The following is a 23,783-nucleotide window of genomic DNA, read 5'->3' on the forward strand; positions in this document are numbered from 1 at the left end:
GTGATCACTGGCAAAGTTAATTGGTCAGTAGACCAGGCAACTTCCTAAGGTTCTAAGTTATAGAGGAGGTACTGGGAGAGGAAATTTCTTACTGGGAGTGATCTTTATTACTAAAATCAAAGAATGAGTAAAGAACAACATGGAAAAAACGTAAAATGATCTGTTACCTAGGGCAAATCATTATTTCCCTGGTCCTCAGTTTCCTCATTTGTAAAATAAGGGAATTGGACTAGATGGTCTCTGAAGTTAGATACTTGAATATGAAGATAATGAATTTGAATTCTTTCCCATAATAGACAAGATGTTCCCGATAAATGCTTTAACAAATATATTTAAATAGCTAAGTCTGTTAAAAAAATAATCATTTAGCCCAGACTTTAAAATGTGGCCAAAAGATGAAATTGGTGAATTACAGTTTGGAATTAGTAAGGGAACTTGAAGATCATGTAGTCCAACCTCCCACATGCTGTAGGAATCCCCTCTGCAGCACTGCTCACAGATGGCTATCCAGCCACTGTTTATAACACCACTGGACAGCTCTCATCATTAGAAAGTTCTCACTGCTGTTAAGCCAACATCTTTTTCTTTATTCTTCCTCCTCATTAGAAGCAACATGACATTAGAAACAGAGAGATGGGCAATGGCTCTGACATAACTTTCCAAGTCATTTCACTCCTTTTAAGCCTCAATTTCCTGATCTATAAGATGGAAATTATAACACTTGAATATCCTACATTACTAGTCATTAGGGGGAAAACCCTTTGTAAATCTTAAAAGTGCTATACAATGTGAGCTATAATTTTTATTTTATGAACCACAGATATTATTTTTTCCTTCTAGAATGACCTTAGTTCTACCCCTACTTCTATTTATGCAATAGCTCTTCCGACATTTGAAGACTTCTATTATATATGTTTCTCCCCAGTCTCCTCTTCAAGTGAAATCCATTAGATTTCTCCAATAGTTCTCCATACTGAGTGGTTTTTAGAGGTTTCACATGCTGGCTTCCCTCTAGTTTTTCAATGTTCTGTTAAAAATGTGCCACCCAGAACTATATCAATATTCCAGATATAGTCCGATGAGAGGAAAATATAGTTGAATCTTTACCTCCAATAACAATAATAGTTTCGTTTTTTTCCAAAAATAAAGCTCATCCTCTACACATTAGGATAAACAACCAATTTCAAGCTGAAGAGAAATATAAGAAGTGTATTATATTACTCTTAAAGACATTTATCAAGCACCTACTATGTTCCAGGCACTATGCCAAGTGCTAGAGATTAAAAAATGGCAAAAACAATCCTCATCATCAAGGAGTTTACAATCTATATTCTGCTTTTCCAAATGGCAAGTCAGCAAGTGGAACTTTTAATGTCCATAAAGGACTGTGTTTAGCTTTTTAGTGATGATAGTGTCTCCAGTATCACAGAGCCCTCCTAAGTAGTACTCCATATAGAACTCTGTATATAGAAGAAAGTCAAATTGCGTGGTTGAGTGGGAAAATTATAGCCTCTGATTATTGAATGTTTGCTGATGGATAATACTGTCAGGTAGAACTGAAATAGAATACTAAAAATATCAGAAGAGAACTGTGTTTCCATGCTACTACTTCAAATCTGGGAAATCAACATTACTACTGCCTGTCACCTCTCTGCTTACCATGGAACATTAAGACACTGTTCCCATTGCCATTTGAGAGAATGGGGAGAAGAACATATTACCAAATGCTGCAGGACATTTCTAATATTTCTAATAATAATTTTACTATATATTCATCAAAAGAAATATACTTAAAATAAAAGAACATCACACACTAGAAATGCCAAATTTGATTACAGCCATAGTTTTCCAACCCAGTAATCTGTTTCTGATGGATGGAGCATTTGCGAGAGGGCATAACTGCCCCAAAATTTAGGGATGGACTTGTTCCTATATCTAGATTTAATCTGCCAATAGATCTGTCATTCGTGAATTTTGTCAAATCTTTTTTGAACGTGCCTATATTTTCATACTGTGTCATATCTTTGAGTTGTAAGTACCATGTTTGTTTATTCCACAATGGTCCTTCTGTTGATCCTAAAACTCCCTCTTTCAAGATTAAGACAAACTTTCCTTAGTTTTCATATGCCAGGATCCAGAGACCTCTTAGATTGTGTTCACCCCATCCACATCACTGATGTTTTCATAAACTTCAAACATATACCCCCTTCAGCCTTTGATGTTCCAGACTAGATGGAACCCAGTACACAGAATCAAGAGAGCAAGGGGCTAAAATAGAGCCCAAAGATTTATGCTAGGGATATGGGAATGGTTTCTCCATCTGAATCCCTCTTCTTTGACTCTCAGTTTCATGTGAGTTTCTGATCTCTTCCAGTGTTTGTTCTTCTTTCCATAGGGATGGCTTACCTTCAACAAAGCCTGAGCCCCAAATGTACATCATCCATTACAATCTTTACAGTCTGACCTCTGCCTTTCTCTTAGTCATTGCCACCTTTGCCTTAACACACTCAGTTACTTGGAAAGGCTCTTCCAGGGCTCAGCCTGTGGTTTAGCTTTTTGACTTGCTCCTCAATTCACCTACTCTTAGCTCTATAAAGTTTTAGTGCAGAATCATATGTAAAGTGATTCCATTGTCTAAAAAGTGAAAAGGGGTGGGGGGGAGAAACCCTTTAAGCTGGCCCAGGTATCTGTGTGCCACTAACACTTTCCACATGGTGAACTGCTTTGAGCCTGCTGAACACTATCAGCAAGGCTTCTACTCAGGAAGACAGTCAAATTGGCAAATGTCCCCCCCTCCTCTCCTTTTTGCTCCCCCCTCCTTGATCCAGTGATAGAAAACATCATTCCTAGTCCACCTTCTTAAGCCTTTCTGCTGTAATCACCACTTGTTCACTGGTTAGTGTTCCAATCCTCTTTATTCTAGATTCTCCAAACTACTCTTGGCTAAGAAAATAGAAACTTCTTAACGTGTGGTGAGGGAGGGAGAGAGAATAAAGAGAGACAGGGGGCCCCTCATTTGCAAACTGGTAATGCCTCAGAATCAACTATTTTGGGAAAACAGCCAGCCTGTAAGGGATTGCCTTCCAACCGACTCATTCCAAAAGAATGGTGGGGGCATCCCTTTGGTGTTCAGTAAATGTTCAGTAACTAGAACAATATTCATAATCCCACCAGGCATCACATTAACGTGCAACTTCTGCTTTCAATTTGGCTCAGGAATGGGGATTGCCTTAATTTTTTTTCATTCTATTTACTTTCTCTTTATTCTTTACCGTTCAAATACCTGATTTCATTACTCTACATTGGTTCTTTCCTTTCCTCCACAGCCAATTTCCTGGTGCCATGGGTGATGTAGGGAGTATGAGCTAGGGAGAGACAAGGCCATTTTTCATTCCACAAGAGGAGAGGTCAAATGGGTGATAACTTGAGAAAGCCCTCTATCCTCCGCCTCTCTTTCTCCTTCACTGGATCAGGGTTTGGCTTCTTCATCCAGACCGCTGAGACTGTCTTGTCATCCTGGGGATATTCTAAAGAACCACAAACTGACAAAAGCTCACAATCTAGCTAAGAAGAATGATGGTGTAATACTTTCCACATGGCCACAGAGGCAGCCCTGGAGATGACTTTTATAGGACAGAACCTCTGGTGTCCAATAGACCGATGAAGTCAAGAGTTCAAATTGTCCCTTTCCCAAAGAAAAGGACCAATTTCTGACACTGGTAATATAAGAAATTAATTCTCTTGTTTCCCTACAGTCCAAGTCATTGCCACTCCTCTGGCCCTAGATTAAATGTTAAGGAAACAATGTATTACCTAGGTCTGATCCTCAAGTTCCCTCCTAAGAGAACAAAAAACATGTCCCTCAAGCCACAGTGGGCCTCATTATCACAGGCTCCAATATGTTAGCCATTACAAAGACATCACCCTGTTAGATGACACCATCACTGGTCAAGAGCCATAGATAACAAAGTGATTGCCAACTTTTCCTGGCAATACAACATGAGTAAGAGGACAATAGTGGAAAAAAGCTCATGACAGGGTAGGGAGAACAAATAACAAGACAAAAAAAAATATTAACAGTCTAAAAGACCATAAGCCAGGAGAAATGATAAATGATTATAAATTAAATGGATAGGAGATATTTGACTGTATGTTGCTAAGAGTCTATTTAGGTCTGGTTACCTAGCACTGTATCTATAACCCTGATTGAGAAGGAAGGCTAGGAGAACATTGATTAAATCCACAGGTTGGCCCAAGTGGCAGGTCCTATCCATGCCAGTCACAACAGAAAAATCATGCAAAATCCAAGGAGGTTTGAAATGTTGCCAGGAAAGAATAGAAGGAGGTTCAACATGGAAAAACATAACTAATGCCTCCTGGGAGAATAAATGAAAATATAGATACTCTCTGGGAGGGAGACACTTGGAAAGGCACAGTGGCTGAAAGAGATTTTTGATTGGCCAACTGGATCTCAGCTTGCAAAGTGAGTCAACCAGCATGTGAGCAATGGATTTAGAGAGGGAATATGACCTAGTGTTAGGCAAACTGGGCCCCAACTTGGAGATTTAAGTTCTTTTCTGGGTTACAATTGTCACTGAATACTGATGCAAATTGGGGCATTTGCTTTGCCTCATTGAACCTGTTTTATCATCTGTAAAATGGGAAAAATATTGTTTAAACAAACTCATGAACTTCTGAAGGATTTTGGTGAGTTTTAATGATAGTTAATCAGTTTCCAAACAGTACATTCTACCTCTACAATATCCCTAGGAAGCATTCCCTCTTCTCCACTCACACTATAACCATCCAGTTCAGACCACATCACACCTCACCTATAGAACCACAATAACTTCCTGACCGTCGTACCTCCAGTTCCTACCATTGACAATCCATTCCTCACACAACTGCGAAAATAAACTTCCTAATGCACTTGTCACTCTTTCGCTAGAAATCTTTCCTTAGCTCCCTATTGCCAGCTGAATCTAGCATTTTAAGTTCTCAACAATCTAGCTCCAACTTATCTTTCTAGCCCCATTTCCTAGCACTCTCTTTCATGTACTCTATATTCTACCTACCCTTCCATGCTTCCCTTCTCCTGCTTTCCTTCAACATGTGTAGAGATGCTTTTCATGTAGAGAGATGACCTCTTCATCTCTCACCTTCTCTTATCTTCAAAGCTTAGCTCAGGCACCACCTCCTCCAAGAAGCAATCCCTGATGGTTCCCAGCCAAGAGTTTTAGCTCATTCCCCAAATGTCTCCTTGACCCGTAATCACATTCTACTTCATATTATATGTTTTTGCTGTGTTTTTATCTTCCCCTTTTCTCATTTGATTGTAAACTCCATGAGATCAGGGGGTCCTGTAATTTCTTTCATTTTTCTATCCCCAACCTCTAACATGATGCTCTCAATGAATCAATCATGTTGTTTGTGGAAGTGTTTGTTGAATAACTCAGAAGTTCCCTGAGCAACTTGGATAAACTATAGGAAAATCATTTTATTCACCTCAAATAAAAAATAGAAAGCTGATGAAGAGGGAAAAGGTTTGGGGCCCTTACAATGGAGAGTGCCATTCAAGGATTTTAACTGAAACCTAACCCAAAACTAATATGCCCTTCAGGTTAATAGCTAGTATTCATATAGCGCTTTAAAGTTGACAAAGTACTGACCATATGCTATCAGCTTGGATACTTAAAACAACCCTGTGACGTTGCTATGATATTACTATCTCCAAAGGTATAAAGCAAATGTAACAACCCTGGTCTTGCTTGTAATCCTTGGCTAGTCACCTCTACTCTTTCCATCTAATAACAGCCTACATTTCTCCATTCCCTAGATAGTTCAAAAGATATATCTTTCTTCCTTGATACACATTCCTTTGTCCCTGAAGCAAATAGTGGACTAATCACCAAGAAATTCTGCCATGGATCTAAAGGAGAAAGCATACCACTAGACAGGACAGGGCAGCTCTTGTTAGGACTTCTCCTTGGTGTGACTTGAGGGGAACTGTGAAGTCCCATCATCCAAAAATATCTCTCATATCCATGACACCTGTTACGGTTACTGAAATTCCACTATTATAGAGTCATTCCTTTGGATCAAATATGACAGTAACAGCATGCATCTCCTAGAAAGGAAAATGATTCTGAAAGGGAGAAAAGATCAGAGAAAGAGGGGGGAGAAAAAGACAAACTTCAAGGATGGGCCTTATTCTTTTTAGCTAGATAGCATTTAGCATGTAGGCAGTGCTTTAAGTTTTTCAAATTGCTTTACATATATTTTTTAAGCAGCAATACTATTGCTAGATCTGTTTCCCAAGGAGATCAGGGGAAAATAAAAAGAAACTATATGTTCTAAAATATTTATAGCAGCCCTTTTCGTGGTAGCAAAGAACAGGAAATCGAGGGGATTTCCATCAATTGGGGAATGGCTAAAGAAACTGTGTTACATGATTATGATGGAGCACCTCTGTGCCTTAAGAAACAATAAGGAGATAAGTTTTTTAAACTTGGAAAGAACTGCATGAAATAACAAAGAATGAAATGAGTAGAACCAAGGGAACATTTTATACATATACAGATTTAATATTTGAAGAATAACACATGTTCATCTTCAAAGAATAAACTGTGAAGTGCAAACACAAAATACAGAATATATATATATACATATATATATATATATTTGCTTAATGATGCCTCATATGGTTTGGGTAGGGGATGAAAGGGTTGAGATACCTTGAAATAAATTCAATTAGTTAAAATATATTTAATTTTAACCTTATAATATCGTTGACAGTTAGGTCCTATTATAAGTTCCATTTTACAGATGAAGAAATTGAGGTAGCCAGAGGTTAGATGACTTGCTCCGTCTCACAGAGAGTGTCTGAGGTCATATTTGAACTCAGGTCTTTCTTGACTACAGGCTCAACACTCTAGGCACCTAGTTTATCTTTATGATGAAAAAGTAACAACCACCTCAATTCCCTGTGAGCACATAGTTATCTGAGTACATCTGAGATGTGTTGCTCAAACTCTGAGCAAGTCAAGGATCCTCTCTGTCCCTTAATGGATCCACCTTTCACTTCAGAGATCTTCCCTCACTAACCTACACCCCTATAATACAGTTTCGACCTCTGTGTCTTTTCAGTTTGCAGAGTGTAGAAGGCCAGTTTTAGGACTGTTTGCATAAAGTAAAAATATCTTCTTTGTAACAAGCTTCTCACTCAGTTATACCAGTGCCCCTGGTTCTAGAAATGCCATGCCATCTTTTATTTTGAGCCCTGATAGCAATGGTTTGGTATGTATCGGGGGATTTGGGGGATGGGTGCCAGTGTTGGTGGAGCTGATCCTTTCAGATACAGTGAGAGGGAGAAGGAAGACCATCTGATTTGGAAGAAGGATGGAAGATGAAGAGGTACAAAGGGTCAACCTAGGATCCTCATACTCCCTAACACTTCTAAGATAAATTCATATAAATCCTCAGTCTTCAAACAGCTCATAAATTTTATTCTCTTCTGTTTGCTCCTGCATTTGCTTGGAGATGTTTCCTGGATGCTGACTGAAAACATATTGACCTAAATGAAACTGGTAGTAAAATCTTGGCTGAAATAACTCACTCCCTTACCAAGGTAGACGTTTTCACAAAAGATGGAGACTCAAGTACCTTCAGGTTCCTTTTCTTGCCTTCTTTCTTCTGGCTATGACCTTCAATGCCAGGACAGTACCTGGCTGAGTTTCTCCTTCAGTGAGCTGGTAAGGTGGTTACAGGAGTTTCCTCCTTCAGGCCAGGGAGATTTGTAACTCAGAGTGTTGGTTTCCATTTCAATCCCTGACCACCTCCTCTGGAAGTGACTTGGCACACTAGCTTCCACAAGTCCAAGACTTTGACTTCCTGTGGGTCATCCTATCAAAGGCATTATTCCTCCCCTTGATAATAGCTTACGGAGATCGCCTTCCACATCTACTTTTGAAAACCAGAAATGAATCATTAGTGGGACCATCCTGCCATCATTATGAAGTCAGGCAGAGGACAGATCATAGAAGATTCCCTTTAAACACTCCCCCACACCTTTGACTTCTAGGTGAAGTAAGTTTAATAGAAGTTCTATCCCACTCCTAGGCAGCTGTTACTCGATCTACCATCCTCTTCTGTCTTTGCTCACATCACACCCTTCTGTTCTAAGGTTTGCAGATGCTAGAATATACTGAATATTCTTTTCCCAAAGCACAAAGAATTAGTCACAGTGAGGACTGCTGTTTCAAAGACTATGTGTCCCAAACTACTGATGATTGCAACTAATTTCAAATACTAATTAATTTCAGATTTGAGTTCAAAATTGCCCTGATAATCTTTCAAACTAAGATGACTTTACAGCTCTCTGAGCCACTTCTCCCCTTTCTTTTCTCATCTCTCTCCTCTCCTTCCCTGTCCTTTATTCCACACTAATTCCTTCCTGTTTCCCCCACTTCTACCCTTTCCCCTGTCCTTTCTCTTTCTCTTTCTCTCTTCTCCTTTCTCTCCTTGTCTCTGCTCCCCTTCTCTCTCTTTCATTCTCTTCCTCCTTCAGGTGCTTCCTCCCTTTTCTGTCCCTCTGTGGCTTAGACCCTTAGTAAAAGCACCAGGATTGAATGGACAGCATCTGGAGATCATTCAATGCCTCTCCAACTCAACAACTCTGCTTCCTGTTTCATGTCTGCCTCAGCTGGAAGCCCTGCTCAAATGATTGGAGAAAGTAACCTAGAAACCAAAACTGAAGCAAGAAAGGAATATATATATATATATATATATATATATATATATATATATATATATTCACCACCCTATTCTGTCTTAGATTTATATTCTTTACTCTCCTGCCTGTATGTCCTCCCTGTATGTGACTGGGTATTTTTCTGTGTCACTATTGTCCCTCTTAGATTGTAAATTCTCACAAAATATGGACTGTAGCTGTACAGTTGTCCCAATATGGTACCTAGAGCCAGATCAAATACAACAATCCTTCAACAGATACTTTGAGGAAATGATGCTGGTGAGATTGATAATGCTACCATTTGTCAGCCAAGGATGGTAGGAATTGCCAAATTATCCAGCAACCCCCACAGCACAATCTCTATGGCATTTCAACTAGTAGCCAACAGTGTCCAATTGAATGGTATTAATTACTTTTAAAGGTCCAAGATGCCCAGGGGCTATTAGCTCATAGCACTTTGGAGAGGAATGATGTATGAGTACCCTTTAAGGTATGAAGGAAAGTGTTCTGGAGTACTCCTCTCTGCTCTTGAACTATGGCCCAGAAGTGGATATTAGCAATGGAGTTACCAAAGTTTGTTCAGTTCAAGAGCTATGGTTTAAAAAAAATAAACTTCTTATCTTTTGCCTTAGAAGTGATATTAAGCATCTGTTCCAAAGCAGAAGAGTGGTAAGGACTAGGCAATTGAGGTTAAGTGACTTGCCCAGAGTCACACAGCTAGTAAGTGTCTGAGACTGGATTTGAATTTAGATCTTCCTGACTCTAGGTCCAACATTCTGTTGACTGAACTCTCTAACTGCCTTATGAATCATTAGCAAGAACTTATGTGAGGTGCCATGTTAAAAAAAAAAAGATTGAAGATCCAAAGAAAAAAGAGAATTTTTTTAATCTAATGGGGGAGACAAATGATCAGAATAGACAAGTTAAATTCAGATTTAGAGCAAATAGGTGGCCATGGATAGAGCCCAGCCTAAAGATGGGAGGTTCTGGGTTCCAATCTGGTCTCAGGCACTTCCTGGCTGGGTAAGTCACTTAACTTCATTTACTTACTCCTTGCCCTTTTGTCTTATAGTTGTTACTAGGAAAGAAAGAGTTAAAAAATAAAAGATAAATTCAGAGTAGGTAGAAGATGACCTTAAAAGAGATGGCACAAGCAGCTAGGGTGACCAGGAAGGCCTCCTAGAGGAGCTTCTTTATGAGCTGAGTCTTAAAGGCAAGCAAGAATTCTAAACATCAGAGGCTTAAAAGGAGAATATTCAGGGCAAAGGGAACAGCTAGAGAAAAGGTATATGGAACAGCCAGGGTGAAAGCTAAAGGAAGAGAGATGAAGGGTTACGTGGGAGAAATAACAAGTTGGCTAGTATGACTTTGGCCACAAAGTCCATGGAGGAGAGTAAGTAGGATATAAGAAGATGTGAAAGATCAGAATTGGCCTGGTTGTAAAGAGCTTTGAAAGACAAAGAACTTGATCTTTTCATAATATTTTCATAATAATGCTAAGACATTTTAATTTCTAATAGAATATTTATATAAAGGGCCCATATAAATGAAAATTCTTTGAGGTTCTCAATTTTTAAGACTATAAAGGGATATTGTGGCCAGAGAGTTTGAGGACTGCTACTGTAGAGAAAAAAATCACAAGATTGGCAAGAGATGGGAATAGGGTAGGAAGAAAGGAGGAGTCAGAGAAAGGAGTCAAAGATGATGCTGAGGTTTTGAAATTGAATGACTGGAAGGACAGTGTTGTCCTTAACAGGAATTGGGAAATTCAGAAGAGGGAAGGATTTGGAGGAGAAGATAATGCATCCTCTTTTAGGTATGTTGAGTCGAAAGACCTAGGAGACATCCAGTTTGAAATGTCTAACAAAGAATTGTTTAGCAAACAGACTAGGGCTGGATAAATGCATCTCTTTAGACATGATGATTTGCACAATGAAAGCTAATGAGATTACCAAGCATGAGAATAGAGAGAAAAAAAGAGAACAGGTCTGAGGTCAGAGCCTTGGGAGACACTTACATTTATAAGTAAATAATAAGCTTGTTAATTGACTGATCTGTTCTAACCCATGTGCTTGAGGAACTTCAATAAGGAAGAAATAATCACTTCCTGAAACAGTTCATTAGTTTTAGATAAATGTTTCTTAGGATGGGATAACTGTGTGGCACAGTGGATAGAGCACCAGACCTGGAGTCAGGAATTCATCTTCTTGAGTCTAAATCTGGTCTCAGACACGTATTAGCTGTGTGACCTTGGTCAAGTCCCTTAACCTTGTTTGCCTCAGTTTCCTCATCTATAAAATTAGCTGGAGTAGGAAATGGCAAAACACTCTAGTATCTTTGCCAAGAAAACTCCAAATGGCATCATGAAGAGTCAGACCAAATAACTACTAAATAACAATGTTAAGAAATTTTTGTTGTCGGGATGCTAATATCATGAGACTAACCACCCAAAGTAGACCCATTGAGACTCCTGAGATATCCATCCATAAAATAAAGAGCTGATACTTAACATGGTTGTTTGAGATTTACAATCAGTCAACAAACATTTTGAAGAACCTATACTATATGGCAGCACTTTATGTCTATTGCCTTATTTCATCCACACAGTTACTCATGAGATACACACAATGAGTATTTTTATTTTCAAATTTTACAGATGAGGAAACATGAGCCCAAGGTTGGTAAGTATTAAAGGAAGGTTTCAAACCCCTGCTTCACCAGATCCCAAGTCTATTCTATGCTGCAGCTATCCTTCTCCTCCCCATCACCAACCACAGGCATTCAGGGGATGAATCTGTGTCCTGTAGAACACTAGCTTATTGGTATCTTGATAATTAATTTTGATGATAGATGAATGTAAAAAGTCTTCAGCACTATAAAACTGGGTGGGGGACATTTCTGCAGAGAGTGTTGGGTGGAGACATTCTTCCTTTCCTTCTCCTCTGCACCAGACCCTGACTGGCTCTTGCTCCTTCCCCTTTTGAGGCCCTTTTGGTTGTGCTGGGATGGATAGTGCTTGACAAACCTGAACATGTTTTGGTTTGGGGTTTGGCAAATTCTGGGTCTCCAAAGTATTTCACAAATGTTTTGTGTTCAGTAAAACCAAAAGACATTGGCCAAGCACCTTCCCCCCTAATTTTTAAGCCCATGTGTTTTTAAGAGAAATTTAATCCGTATGTTTCTGGTACATTTATATGTAACTCATCAAATATTCTTTTGTACAAACTGCTTAGTGTTGAAGATGCCTTGGGAGGTTCTTGGATTTTTTAAAAAGATCTCCTGTTAATTTATTTAGCAGGTGGGGCATCAGACTCAAACTGGTCACTAAGCTGTCCCTCTCTCCACCTCTGAAGCAGTTTTTTATTTTTTTAAAAAATGTCTATTATTTTGTCACACACACATAATCAGTATAGTAACAACCTAGCTTCTAAGCAGTCTGGTATAGAGGATCGAGAATCTGCCTCAAAGCCAGAAAGATTAGGTTTAAGTTCTGCCTTGCAAATATATTGGCCATTTGACCCTGGACAAATCACTTAAATGCTCACTGACTTATACGACTCTGTAAGATCATGTCACAGAGTGTAATGTTTGGAGCAGAATCTTTTAAAAATTAAGACAGACAAAATCCTGACCATGTGATTACAAATAATTTCTGCCTTATATTTCTTAGTCCTATTTTGGGCAGTGGGGTAGGACAGGGAAGGAAATATAAGCTGCTTGGAGATGGTTGGGGGAAGGGGAAGAATTGCATCAACCCATTACTGAGTTTTAGATACAGAAAGGGACCAGAGACTGAAAAATAGCTTATGAAAAGGTGTTTTCAGAGGTTGAGGTCCCAGCCCTGGAGATGTTTTGAGTGACACCATCACCAGGCTCCTGGGCTTCAGGCAAGAACATTACTAAGTTGCTTTTGGATGTGTTTTGGCCCTCTGGGGTTCTGGAAGAAGAGAGAACTTTTCCACTAGTTGTGATATCAGTGAGTGAGTGAGTGAGTGAGTGTGTGTGTGTGTGTGTGTGTGTGTGTGTGTGTGTCTGCGTGTTTGCAAAGCTCCTAACACCTCTACCAGAGACTTGGACAGGAGGAATTGATGGCACTCATTTAGCATCAGTTCTACAACAGCTGAAAAACAGAGCTGAGACCACTAGGATGATCCAAGAAAGGACTGATGGAAACCAAAATTCCTGCTTGGCTTGAGGATTCTAAATATATCTCTTAATGTCTCCAAACCTGACCTATGGAAATACAGATGGTCTCAAAAGATAAATGGGGGTGGGGGGAGGTGATGATTTGCTTTACAGATTATAGAATTATAGATATTAGAGAGCTTCTATTTCAGGGGTTCTTCACATTGGCCCCTTTGGGCAATGTGGTGAAACCTATGAGCCATTTCTGAATCTTTAAAATGCATGAGATAATGAAGGAAATCAATTATCAAAATATAGCTATCAAAAAACTTTTAAGTTCACTGGCCCCAGGTTCTGAACCCTGAGTTAAAGAGAAGGTGCCAACATGCATTCATAAATGAAGTTTTCCCATCTGGGGGTCCCCTAAGCCAGTGCAAATCACAGTCTCAGTCCCTTAACTTTGTGCATTGATTTTCCTTATGTGCAAAATGAGATCAATAATCTCTTCTTCCAATTTAGCTCATAAAGGGAGTTATAAAAACAAGTGTGTGGCTCTCAAGCCCTTTGTGTGTTTTAAGGAGAAAGTCATGTGTACAACTACAAACAGGAGCTGTGTCTCAAAGAGTTTATTTTCAGCTGGGCACTATGCTCTGAGTGGTTTCTAACTTTAGAAATTCATTCTTGCCCAGTCATTGACACTGTTGACTCTCTGGGAGTATCCAGTGTCTTTGGACTCATTTTACCTGCAGTTCTCCCCGATAAGTAAAGTTTGTCTAGCTCTTTTTTCCTTGTCTGGGACAATTTTGGTGACACCCTTAAAGTGGGGCAAGAGAGGAATATGCTGCCCCAGCATTCCATACTTGCAAGGGCAAGTGGAAAAATTGGAAAGGGTCCAAAAAAGTGCTACATAAAAATGTTTAAAGTAATGGAAAATTGTTTCTCTAAATAAAGTTTAAGAATTATAAGGGGGAGGGTTTCAGAGAAACTCAAGAAGACTTTTATGAACTGTAGAGTGAAGTGAGCAGAACTAGGAAAATTACTTATACAATAATGCTATTTCAAAGACAAACAGCTTTAAAAGACTTGGGTACTCTTGATCGGTGTGATGACCAGGCACAATTACAGAGGACTACTGGTGAAACAGATTATTCACCTGTTGACAGAGAGGTGATGGATTCAGTGCACATTGAAATTTTTGTTTTGATATGACTAATTTACGAATTTGTTTTGCTTAGCTATACATGTTTATAACAGAAGTTTTGTTTTCCTTTCTTTCTCAATGGAAGTCTGGGAGAGGTCAAAGGAAGAGAAGGAGGATTTTTATGACTGAAAAATATATACAATTTAATTTTTAAAGTTAATTTAAAAAAACTTGGAAAGAACTATATGAAATAATGAAAAGTGAAATGAGTAGAACCAACATTATATACAGCTACAGAGTTAATATTTGAAGAATAACTTAAAAATTTTTACATTCAGAGAATGAACTGAGAAATGGAAGCATGAAAGACATAATCTATATTACATATCTGTTTGCCAGATGAGGCCTTCTTTAGTGTGGGGAAGGAAAGGAGGGAATAAGATACCTGGAAATAAATTCTATTAATAAAAAAAAAGTTAAAAGAACTAGGCGGGTGAATTAAGTAAGATATTATGGAATCTTTTCTCAGTGAGGAAATGAGAAGAGCTACACATTCCACCAAAGTCAACTAAAAAGATGACAATGTAGAAGGCAGCTGAACTCTCACCCACAATTCCTCTAGATAGAAATAAAAAAGCATACCAGACTACACATCACAGGATATTAACCAGGAAAAAAGTGACTAGAAATGCATCTCCTAGGTTTCTAGAGTCAATAAATAAGAAGACTAACCTCATCCATCATATTGTCAAAGAATGTTATGATGGCCATCCTCTAGTATAGAAAGATGGAGTCACAGAAGTCCTTTTGAGCAAATAGATCTACAAAAGTCACTTGAAACTTCCCTTCTGGTATTCTCTGGAGAAATATCATATTTTTATGACCAATATCTCAAATGATGATTTTAAGTCATCCAGAAATTTTTTGAAACAAGTGTTTTAAAGGGGATAAAGATATTTTCCTGTAGAAGAGAAAATTTAAAAGGGATATGAAGGCTATCTTCAAATATTCTTTTAGTTATCCTGTGGAACAAGAATTATAGTTGTTCTGCTTTGTCCCAAAGGATGGAGCTAGAAGTAGCAGACAGAATGTAAAAGAGGTATATCTCAGCCCAAAATAAGGGAAAGTTTCGTAATAGATAACATTACCAGAGTGGAAAGTGCAGTGAGTTTCCTATCAAGATTTTTAAGCAAAAATTGGATAAACACTTCTAAGAGAAACTGGAGAGGAGATATATGCTCATCTATGGGTTGGATTAACTAATCTCTGATGAATATTTTTATAAAACATTCTATTTCTCCCACCCATCCACTCATTTGTCTTTTGCAAAAACCTGGATTTTTTTTCATATACCAAATTTGCTTTTAAAATGGTACACTTATAACTCTACTTGACTTTCCCCATTTCCAGAAGCTATTTTGTTTTGTTCTTTTAAAAAGGGAGGTCATATCAAATAAGTTGTAAAACTATGCTGATAAGAAAAAAATAATTTAAAATACTATGAAATGAAATGGCAAGCCATTAATTCTCCACCAACCTAGAAATCTAACTTGGGACAACCTCCACCACTCTGAACGTAACCACAGACCTAAAAGAAAACAAAAAAAGGCCAAGCCATGAGAAAGAAAAAAAATCAATAGAATTTCAGAGATAGAAAGGGTGTTGGAGATCACCATCATATCTCTCACTTTACCAATGATGGAAATGAAGTACTATATCAGTTAGACTAAGAGGAGAGAATAATTGGGCTCATGTCCCTATTGTTCCACATACAAGCTATATACATCCTTAGGTAAATCACTTAATCTCTATGAACCTCTGTTTTCTCATCTACAAAACTGAGATGATAACACTTGAACAAGGTTATTTTAAGGGAGGTCATCTTTAAACTAAAAGGTTTTTATAAGGTGAATCACTCATCAGTATTTCTCCACTAAAGCCCTAGTCAATGCTTTATCACAGAGTAGAAATGACTCTGTGTTTGGAAGGTTATGTAAGTCCAAGTTCTAGTAGGTCCTACCAAGACGGAAATGCTTTGGGTGTGGGGTGGTGACAGATGGCATCAGTTTAGCTCATTTAGAAGAGGGTCATCACCAGGTTTTGTTGAAGGATAATGAATTTTCCAGCCATAGCAACTCATACTGGCCATCACTGAAAACATGGATGGGTTGTAGTCTGTATCCATGTCAGGAAAGCCCAGATTGAGGAGATCATGGAGACATAAAAATGTCCTAGGATGCAGAGCAAGTAGAGACCACAGAAAATAGGTCATCTAAACTGACAATCTTTTAATATAGATGAGGTAATTGAGTTCCAAAGACAATAAATGACTTGCTTAAGATAACATTAGAAGCAGGCATCATCAAATTGCTTACTCAAGGTCTCACAGTTAGTAGTGGTCAAGCCAAGAGAAAACCCCAGACCTTCAGGATGGTAAATCCACTGAATCAAGATACCAGCTGTCACAAAGTCTGAATAACAATTTATGATTGTTATTATGGAACTCTCTTCAGGCCTAAGATTAAAGGTACCATGTTGTGTATAAAACTGAAGTTTTATCATTTTGTTTACACTAAAAATCTTGAGCTCTCCTAAGTTGTAAAACATTGAATATGTTAAGTGTGTGGAATGCAAATGGGAACTATGAAATATGATTAACAAAAAGGAAGCAAGAAGTCAAGATCACCACCAGCTAAAAGAGCATGGCAGTCTAGGGACATTCCGTATGGGGCAAATAGCTCTACAAAAGCCACTTGGAAATTCCCTTCTGATATTCCATGGGGAAATATTATATTATTACGACCAATATCTCTAATGATGACCCTAAGTCATCCATAAAATTTTAATTATACTCAACATACTATACTATAACAGAGAAATTGTAGTATGTTTCCTTTAAAAATGAATGAATTTTTAAAAATTGTTTGAATCTTTAGGTTAAAGCTTCAGTTATCTGGAAAATCAGTTATTCAGAACTGTATACTCATTCATGGCACTGGATGATAGGATCAGAGAATGAGGCCTAGATAGGATCTAATAGGTCATTTGGTAGAGTCTCTTCATTTTACATACAAGGAAACTGAAGACTAGACAGACTGTATTCTAGTAAATATAACTGCCACTAAGCAAAAGAAATTAAAGTGTACTCTTTCATTAGTAGTTGATCAGTACCTAATTAGCTCTACAAGGCTAAATTACTTGGTATATATATACCTAGAATGAAATTTAGAACTAAATGACTCTTTGGCATATTTAGGCTGCATTAATTATTAATATATTATTAAAATTCACCCTGAAACCTATCTTCCCAGGCAAAGGTTTAGTGGTCCCTGCTTCAATTTTCTGTGTTTTTTTCCCTTTTGGGGAGTTTTCTTTTTTTAAAATCCCTTACTGTCTATCTTACTGGGTATTGGTTCCAAGGCAGACTAGCAGTAAGGTTAGGCAATAGGGGTTAAGATTTGAACCTAGGACCTCCCCATATCTAGGCTTGGCTCTCAATCCACTGAGCCACCCAGCTGCCCCCATTTGGGGGTTTTCTAACATCAACATTTCAACATACAAAGAAAAAGGGAAAAGAGGACTATAAAAAGTACAAAATTCTATCACATGTAGTTTTTAAAGTATTTTTACATTTAATGCAACAATTCCAAACCTGCTCTGCTCTCTGTATCTCTTTCTGAGCTTCCCTCTCCTCTCCCATATATTTTTTAATATTTCATTGATGTTCTTTTCTTTCTTTTCTTCTTTTTCTGGCACCACTCTTAATCTTCATCCCCTTCTCCCACCCCCAGCTTCAAATGTCCATTTTATTTTGCTTTTAATAGTGATTTATCTGTGCCTTCCAAAACAAATGGCCATTGACAAAGCCAGAATCAGAAAGAGCAGCTGAGAGTGAAGCACAGACAAAAGACATTTTCAAGGAGCCCTCTCCCGATTTTCCTTACCTGTTTCTCCCAGAATCCCTGAAGCCTTTAGCAAAGGGGTTTCGATCAATTTTTAATCTGGTGATCTGGAGACAATAAAATAAAAAAAGTCAATTTAATACCTTTCATGTGGATTTTTTCCAATTATTCCTTTTTTAAATGTCACCCTGAGTTTCATAGTTTCTATCACCATTCATTTTCTTTCTGGATTCTACTCTTAGATAAAGATTAAAAACCAGTCATACTTCTACCCAACGATTGACTAAGAAACCATCTACAGAACTGTAAAGTGAAACCTGACAGAATCCTGCAACAGGAGTCTCCCCTGCCCACCCCCCCATCACCTATGGGGATGAGCATCTGCTCTGGTGGAACAAATATTGTCATTAGAATCAGAGAGGTCACTTTCAAATCCCACCTCTGCCACTTAGAAGCTGTGTGACTAAGCAAGTTATTTACTTGCCACCTCCTCCACCACCACCTCTCAAGGGTGTCTTTATAAACTAAGGCAAACTGGACCCAACTAGACTAAAGAAGTGCTCACTCAGGAATGGGGAGTCGACTAGCCCATGTGGAGCAGAAGTCTCCTCTATGTTATCCTAGCTTCAGTCACAGGCTCATACATTTCTCAAGTTCCTAGACTGGCAAAGCTTGACCAATAAATCCCAGATGAGTTCCAGTGTTTCCCTTTTCAACTATGGCCATGAGAGGCATTCTGATACTTATGTGTCTGGACCAGATGTTAATGACTCATTATAGTCAAACCCTTCAGGAGCTGAGGGTTAGGGTGGAGAGTCAGGGGAAAGAAGGGGAGGTACACTAAATTTACTGTAATTCTAGAAATGAGGGAATAGCATCACTTAAGAGTTTTTTTTTTTTCTAATTTCTGCAAATTGTAGGACTTATCACTAGGACAGCTCGTGTCATTTCCTGTGTTGCAAATCCCCAAAGCTCTCCTCATCTCCTCTTCTGACTGACTTCCTCAGAGTGGAATTTCCCAAAGACGTCGTCTTTAAAAGTCTTTAAAAGGCAACATGAGATCTGACAACCAGACTCTGACATGAAAGAACCATGCTAGCTTTAAGGTAATGTTTTTTTTTTTTTATGCAACACTCCTTGCTCCAATATCACATGCTAATAACACGGTGCTAATAATGTAGTGAAAACAATTCTGTCTCTGTTTTATGGAGCAGATCAGGAGCCTAAAAGTTTGGCTTTCCAAATCCCACTGTCTGCCACATGAATACTGCAGTGAATTTAAAGAATGTCATTGCTTTTCTGTTCTTAACTTAAAATCAGCTCTTTCCTCCTCCATAATCCTCAGTAATAAACTACACGCCATATTTTCTTTTCAAGTTGAAGTTATAATCGTTCGTTCTCCCTTTCAAGTTGGCTTATGCCGTCAGACCCATTTATGAGAGGGCCTTCTGATATATGATTGGACTGCCATACTGCTGAAGTTCTCTGTGCCTCGCGGGACATTGTATATCACGGCTTCTGGGGAGCCAGCTAAGAGTTACCTGCTCTCTGGCGGCTTGCTCACCGCCCTAAGAGTGTTTGCATGCAAGGCTGAAAGGAAAGAAACCATCAATGATATAATAACTAGATTCTCACCCTTGTCCCAAGGCCTTCATCTGAGAAATCAAAGGACTCGGTGAACAGCTGACTGATTCCCCTCACTACTACTCAGTTTGCAAGTTGTACTTTATTTATAGAACAGCTGCAACTTCCCCTGGACAACTCCTGGCATAATGGACTGGGAGTCAGGATGACTTGGATTTAAATCCTATTTCAGATATTTATGAGCTTTGAGACCTTGGTCAAGTCACGTAACCTCAGTACATCAATCTCTCATTTGTAAAATGAGGATTATAATAGCATCTTTATCGGGTGTGGTGGGACAATGAAAGAAGATTGCATATATATGTATGAAAGAAGATTGCTTATATACATATATGTATACATGCATATATATATCACTTTACAAACCCTAATGTGCCTAACAACAATAATAATAGGACTAGAAATAGAATAGCAATAATAATAATAATAATAGCCAAGTTTTGTTTTTTAATAGCTAACCTAAAATATCATTTCAAGATTCACAATATGATTTACTTAAATTATCTCATTTTAAAAATTAAGTGAGTTTAAAAAAACATTACCTTCCATTTTAGAATTGATAATAAGTATTGGTTCCAAGAAAGAAGAGCAATAAGGGCTAGGGAACTGGGGTTAAATGATTTGCCCAGGGTCACACAGCTAGGAAGTATTTGGAAAACAGATTTAACCCAGGATCTCCTGTCTCTAGGTCTGGCTCTTGATCCATTGAGCCATCTAGCTGTCCCTTAAATTTTTATTCATAAAAATAGGAATTCTTTCCCCAAAGACACCTGGCCCATCAGCAATGAAGACTGTCGATGTATACCAAAATTAGCCTCATTATCTGTGATCAGTATTTGAAGGGATGCAAAAATCAATGGTTCCTTGCCTGCCAGGGCCATCACTAGCCTTTGGGAAATGGAACTAATGAAGTCTTTGAGTTCCATTGAACTCTGCCATAATTGTTGAGACTATGTGGTCTGGTGTGTCCTTCCTACCAGAATCTGAATCCATGATGGACTTCCTGATATCTCAGAGTGCTCTCCCAGAAGTTTCCTTCAAGCTTGGAAAATGGAGATGGGAAGGTTTGGGTGGGGAGGGCTATGGAAGCATCCTCTTGAATTTCCATTGTGTGAGCGTACTGTGTCTGGTGTAAGCCAAGTTACCTATGAGGCTTGTTTGGCTTCTACTCATTTTAAACCTTTAACTGAATTGGAAGCTTAGTAGGGCTTTTTAGGAACAGGAACTAAATCACACTGAATGATGATAATATTATCGGCCACATCTAAGTAGGAAATGGAAATCAAAAATATCAGAATTTGAGTTTCACAGCACCATCTCAGAGGATCCTTTCTTAATCAAAAGTCACTTGCTTTTGTTTCTCTTTATTCTTATGGCCTGCGAAGGTTTTGAAAGTTTCTTCTTAGGGATAAGAATGGCTTCACTCAGGAGGAAAGTAATTTCGCATTGATCTGTTTGAAAAGTTGGAATAAAATAGTCTGAATGGCTTAGAATGCAAAGAAGCACCTCAAAAGTCTTTTGGGATTGATATAACACCACCTCAGGCTGAGGTTTAAAACTTCTTATCCAGCATGTAAAGCTAAAATCTCACTGGAAAATAGGAGTGTGGGGGCAGCTGGGTGGTTCAGTGGATTGAGAGTCAGGACCAGAGATGAGAAGTCATGGGCATAAATCTGATGTCAGACATTTTCCGGCTGTGTGACCCTGGGCAAGTCACTTAACAACCATTGCCTAACCCATACCACTCTTCTGCTTTGGAACCAAAACACAGTATTTATTCTAAGATGGAAGGTAAGGGTTGGAAAAAACCAATAAGAATGTTGTCTGGAGAGAATAAAGCTACGTCTTTTTTTAAAGAGCTATGTCTTTTGAAATCAAGTTTCCTGTTTACTAGAGAAGTCAAGGTTTATCTGTGTGTGTGTGTGTGTGTGTGTGTGTGTGTGTGTGTGTGTGTGTGTGTGTGTGTACTTGGTGTCTAGGACAACTAGGTTCTAGTCCCAGCTCTGTTATTAAGTATCTGGGTGACCTGAAGTAAGTCACCTTCTCTTTGCCAATTATCTTTAGAGGCAGCCAGGTGGCACAGTGGATGGAGCACTGGTCCCAGGATCAGAAAGACCTGACCTCAAATTCAGCCTCAGGCTTAGCTGTGTGACCCTTGACAAGACACTCACTCTCCATTTGCCTATGTTTTTCCATCTCTTAAAATTGGATTAATAGTAGCATCTATCTATCTAACAGGGTTCTTGTGAGGATAAAATGGCATCATATTTTTAATAGACTTTTCAAACCATAAAGCACCATATAAACGCTAGCTATCAAAATCCCTTCCATCCCTAATCATCAGAAATAAAGTCTTTGCAATGGAAACTTCCACCTTATTCAGTTATTCAGGGTGGAGATATTGGCTCCATCCTCCTCCGAGGAACAAGAGCAGAGTATGAAGTCACCTCTACCCCCTCCTCTACAATTTTTCTCTCCACAATGAAATTCTGGGCAAGGCCTAAGACTTCCTTTCTGCCTGCCTCGTCTCTGCCAAATTGGCCCTCTGTGAGCAAATAACAGCAATACTAAAGGCTCTCTGACTGCTTAGGTCAGGGAAGCCAAATAAGGGGAGGGGAGGTAAGTTTAGAAGTGGAGGGGTGGGGGATGAGGAGACAGAATTGAAAAACATTCCACTGAAATAAAAACACTTCCTTCCCTCTCTTCTAGTCAAATGATAGAAGGTAGTGATAGACCGCCAAGCCCTAAATTCTGAGGTGTGGCCTAGTGAAAACTCTATAAGGTTGCGACTTGGAGAATAAGAGAAAATAACTGACTCAGACAGTCAGTATTTCTTTGCTGTTGATTGCTTCTGTCTTATGACATTCAATCATTTTCAACCCTCTGCAATGATTTACAGAAATTGAAGAGAAAGGTTTGAGAAAAAGACATTACAGTCTCTTTTCTGCCTTGCTGCCTCGATTTCCCTCTCCTAAATAGAACATTAGATATTTCTCCTTACTCTCCTTTCACACACCCTTAACCCCAGTATCATTTTATTTTTTTAAACCCTTAACTTCTGTGTATTGGCTTCAAGGTTGAAGAGTGGTAAGGGTGGGCAATGGGGGTCAAGTGACTTGCCCAGGGTCACACAGCTGGGAAGTGTCTGAGGCCAGATTTGAACCTAGGACCCTCCGATCTCTAGGCCTGGCTCTCAATCCACTGAGCTACCCAGCTGCCCACTCCAAGTATCATTTTAAAAGAAGGAAAGTCGTCATTTAAAACCATTTTTCCCATACTGAATTTCAGAAAAAATTTGCACAGAATAGCTAGTTTGAAATGAATAAAAACAACTTAACTTATAGGACTATGAGCCTTGCTAATAGCTAAAATGGTACCCTACACACAAAGTCATTTCTTTAAAAGGCTTTCAGGGGATAAGCCAGGGAGTTGTTGTGGATAACAAGAGCCTTTTCTTGCTTTAGAAATTTTGTAAAAATTGAATTTAAATGAAATTTTTTAAATAATTTGAAATGAAAAAATTTTAAGAAGGAATTCAAGGACATTCTATTAAGCTATATCTAAAATGGCCAAATTAAGAAAGGAGATGTGCTTTATGTTCCAAATCATTTTATATACACAGTCTTCTTTGTTTCCCAAGTATATGTCCCATGAAAAGGGAAAATTCTTGGTCTCCTTAAGTTAAGTTAAGGAATTTCTATTCAACTACCTTCTCTTTTGGACATCAGAATGCCAGTAGAAAAATGGAGTGCTGACCAAGAGAGATACTGAGTCTTCTACAAGCTTCTTTATTGCTGTCATTCATTCATTTCAGTCATATCTGACTCTTCATAACCCCATTAGAGTTTTCTTGGCAAAGATACTGGAATAATTTGCCATTGCCTTCTGCAGCTTATTTTACAGAAGAGGAAACTGAGGCAAACAGGTTTAAATGAATTGTCCAGCTAGTATGTATCTGAAGTCAAATTTGAACTCAGATCTTGACGCTAGGCCTGTACCCTTTATCTACTGTATCCTCTATTTGCCCCATATATATCTGCTTTAAGCAGACCCCAAATGTAAATTTACAAATAAGGTGACTTGAAATGTGGTTGTTTTTAGTTATTATTTATGAAAAGATTCATTAGTAGAGCAGCTGGGTGGCTCAGCACATTAAGAGCCAGGCTCAGAGATGGGAGGTTCAAAACTGGCCTCTGACACTTCATAGCTGTGTGACCCTAGG

At 38.6% G+C, this 23,783-nt stretch overlaps 1 protein-coding gene across 1 annotated transcript in view; it reads right to left on the minus strand.

Annotated features, from left to right (window-relative positions):
- TBX15 (T-box transcription factor 15) overlaps nt 1-23,783 on the minus strand; it is a 147,568-nt gene that overhangs the window by 22,919 nt on the left and 100,866 nt on the right. Inside the window, exon 6 of the mRNA XM_044672497.1 lies at nt 17,960-18,024. Coding sequence (XP_044528432.1) covers nt 17,960-18,024 — 65 coding nt within the window. The remainder of the gene's footprint in view (nt 1-17,959; nt 18,025-23,783) is intronic.

This window comes from Gracilinanus agilis, chromosome 4 (assembly GCF_016433145.1).
Source record: "Gracilinanus agilis isolate LMUSP501 chromosome 4, AgileGrace, whole genome shotgun sequence".
Lineage (NCBI taxonomy): Eukaryota > Metazoa > Chordata > Mammalia > Didelphimorphia > Didelphidae > Gracilinanus > Gracilinanus agilis.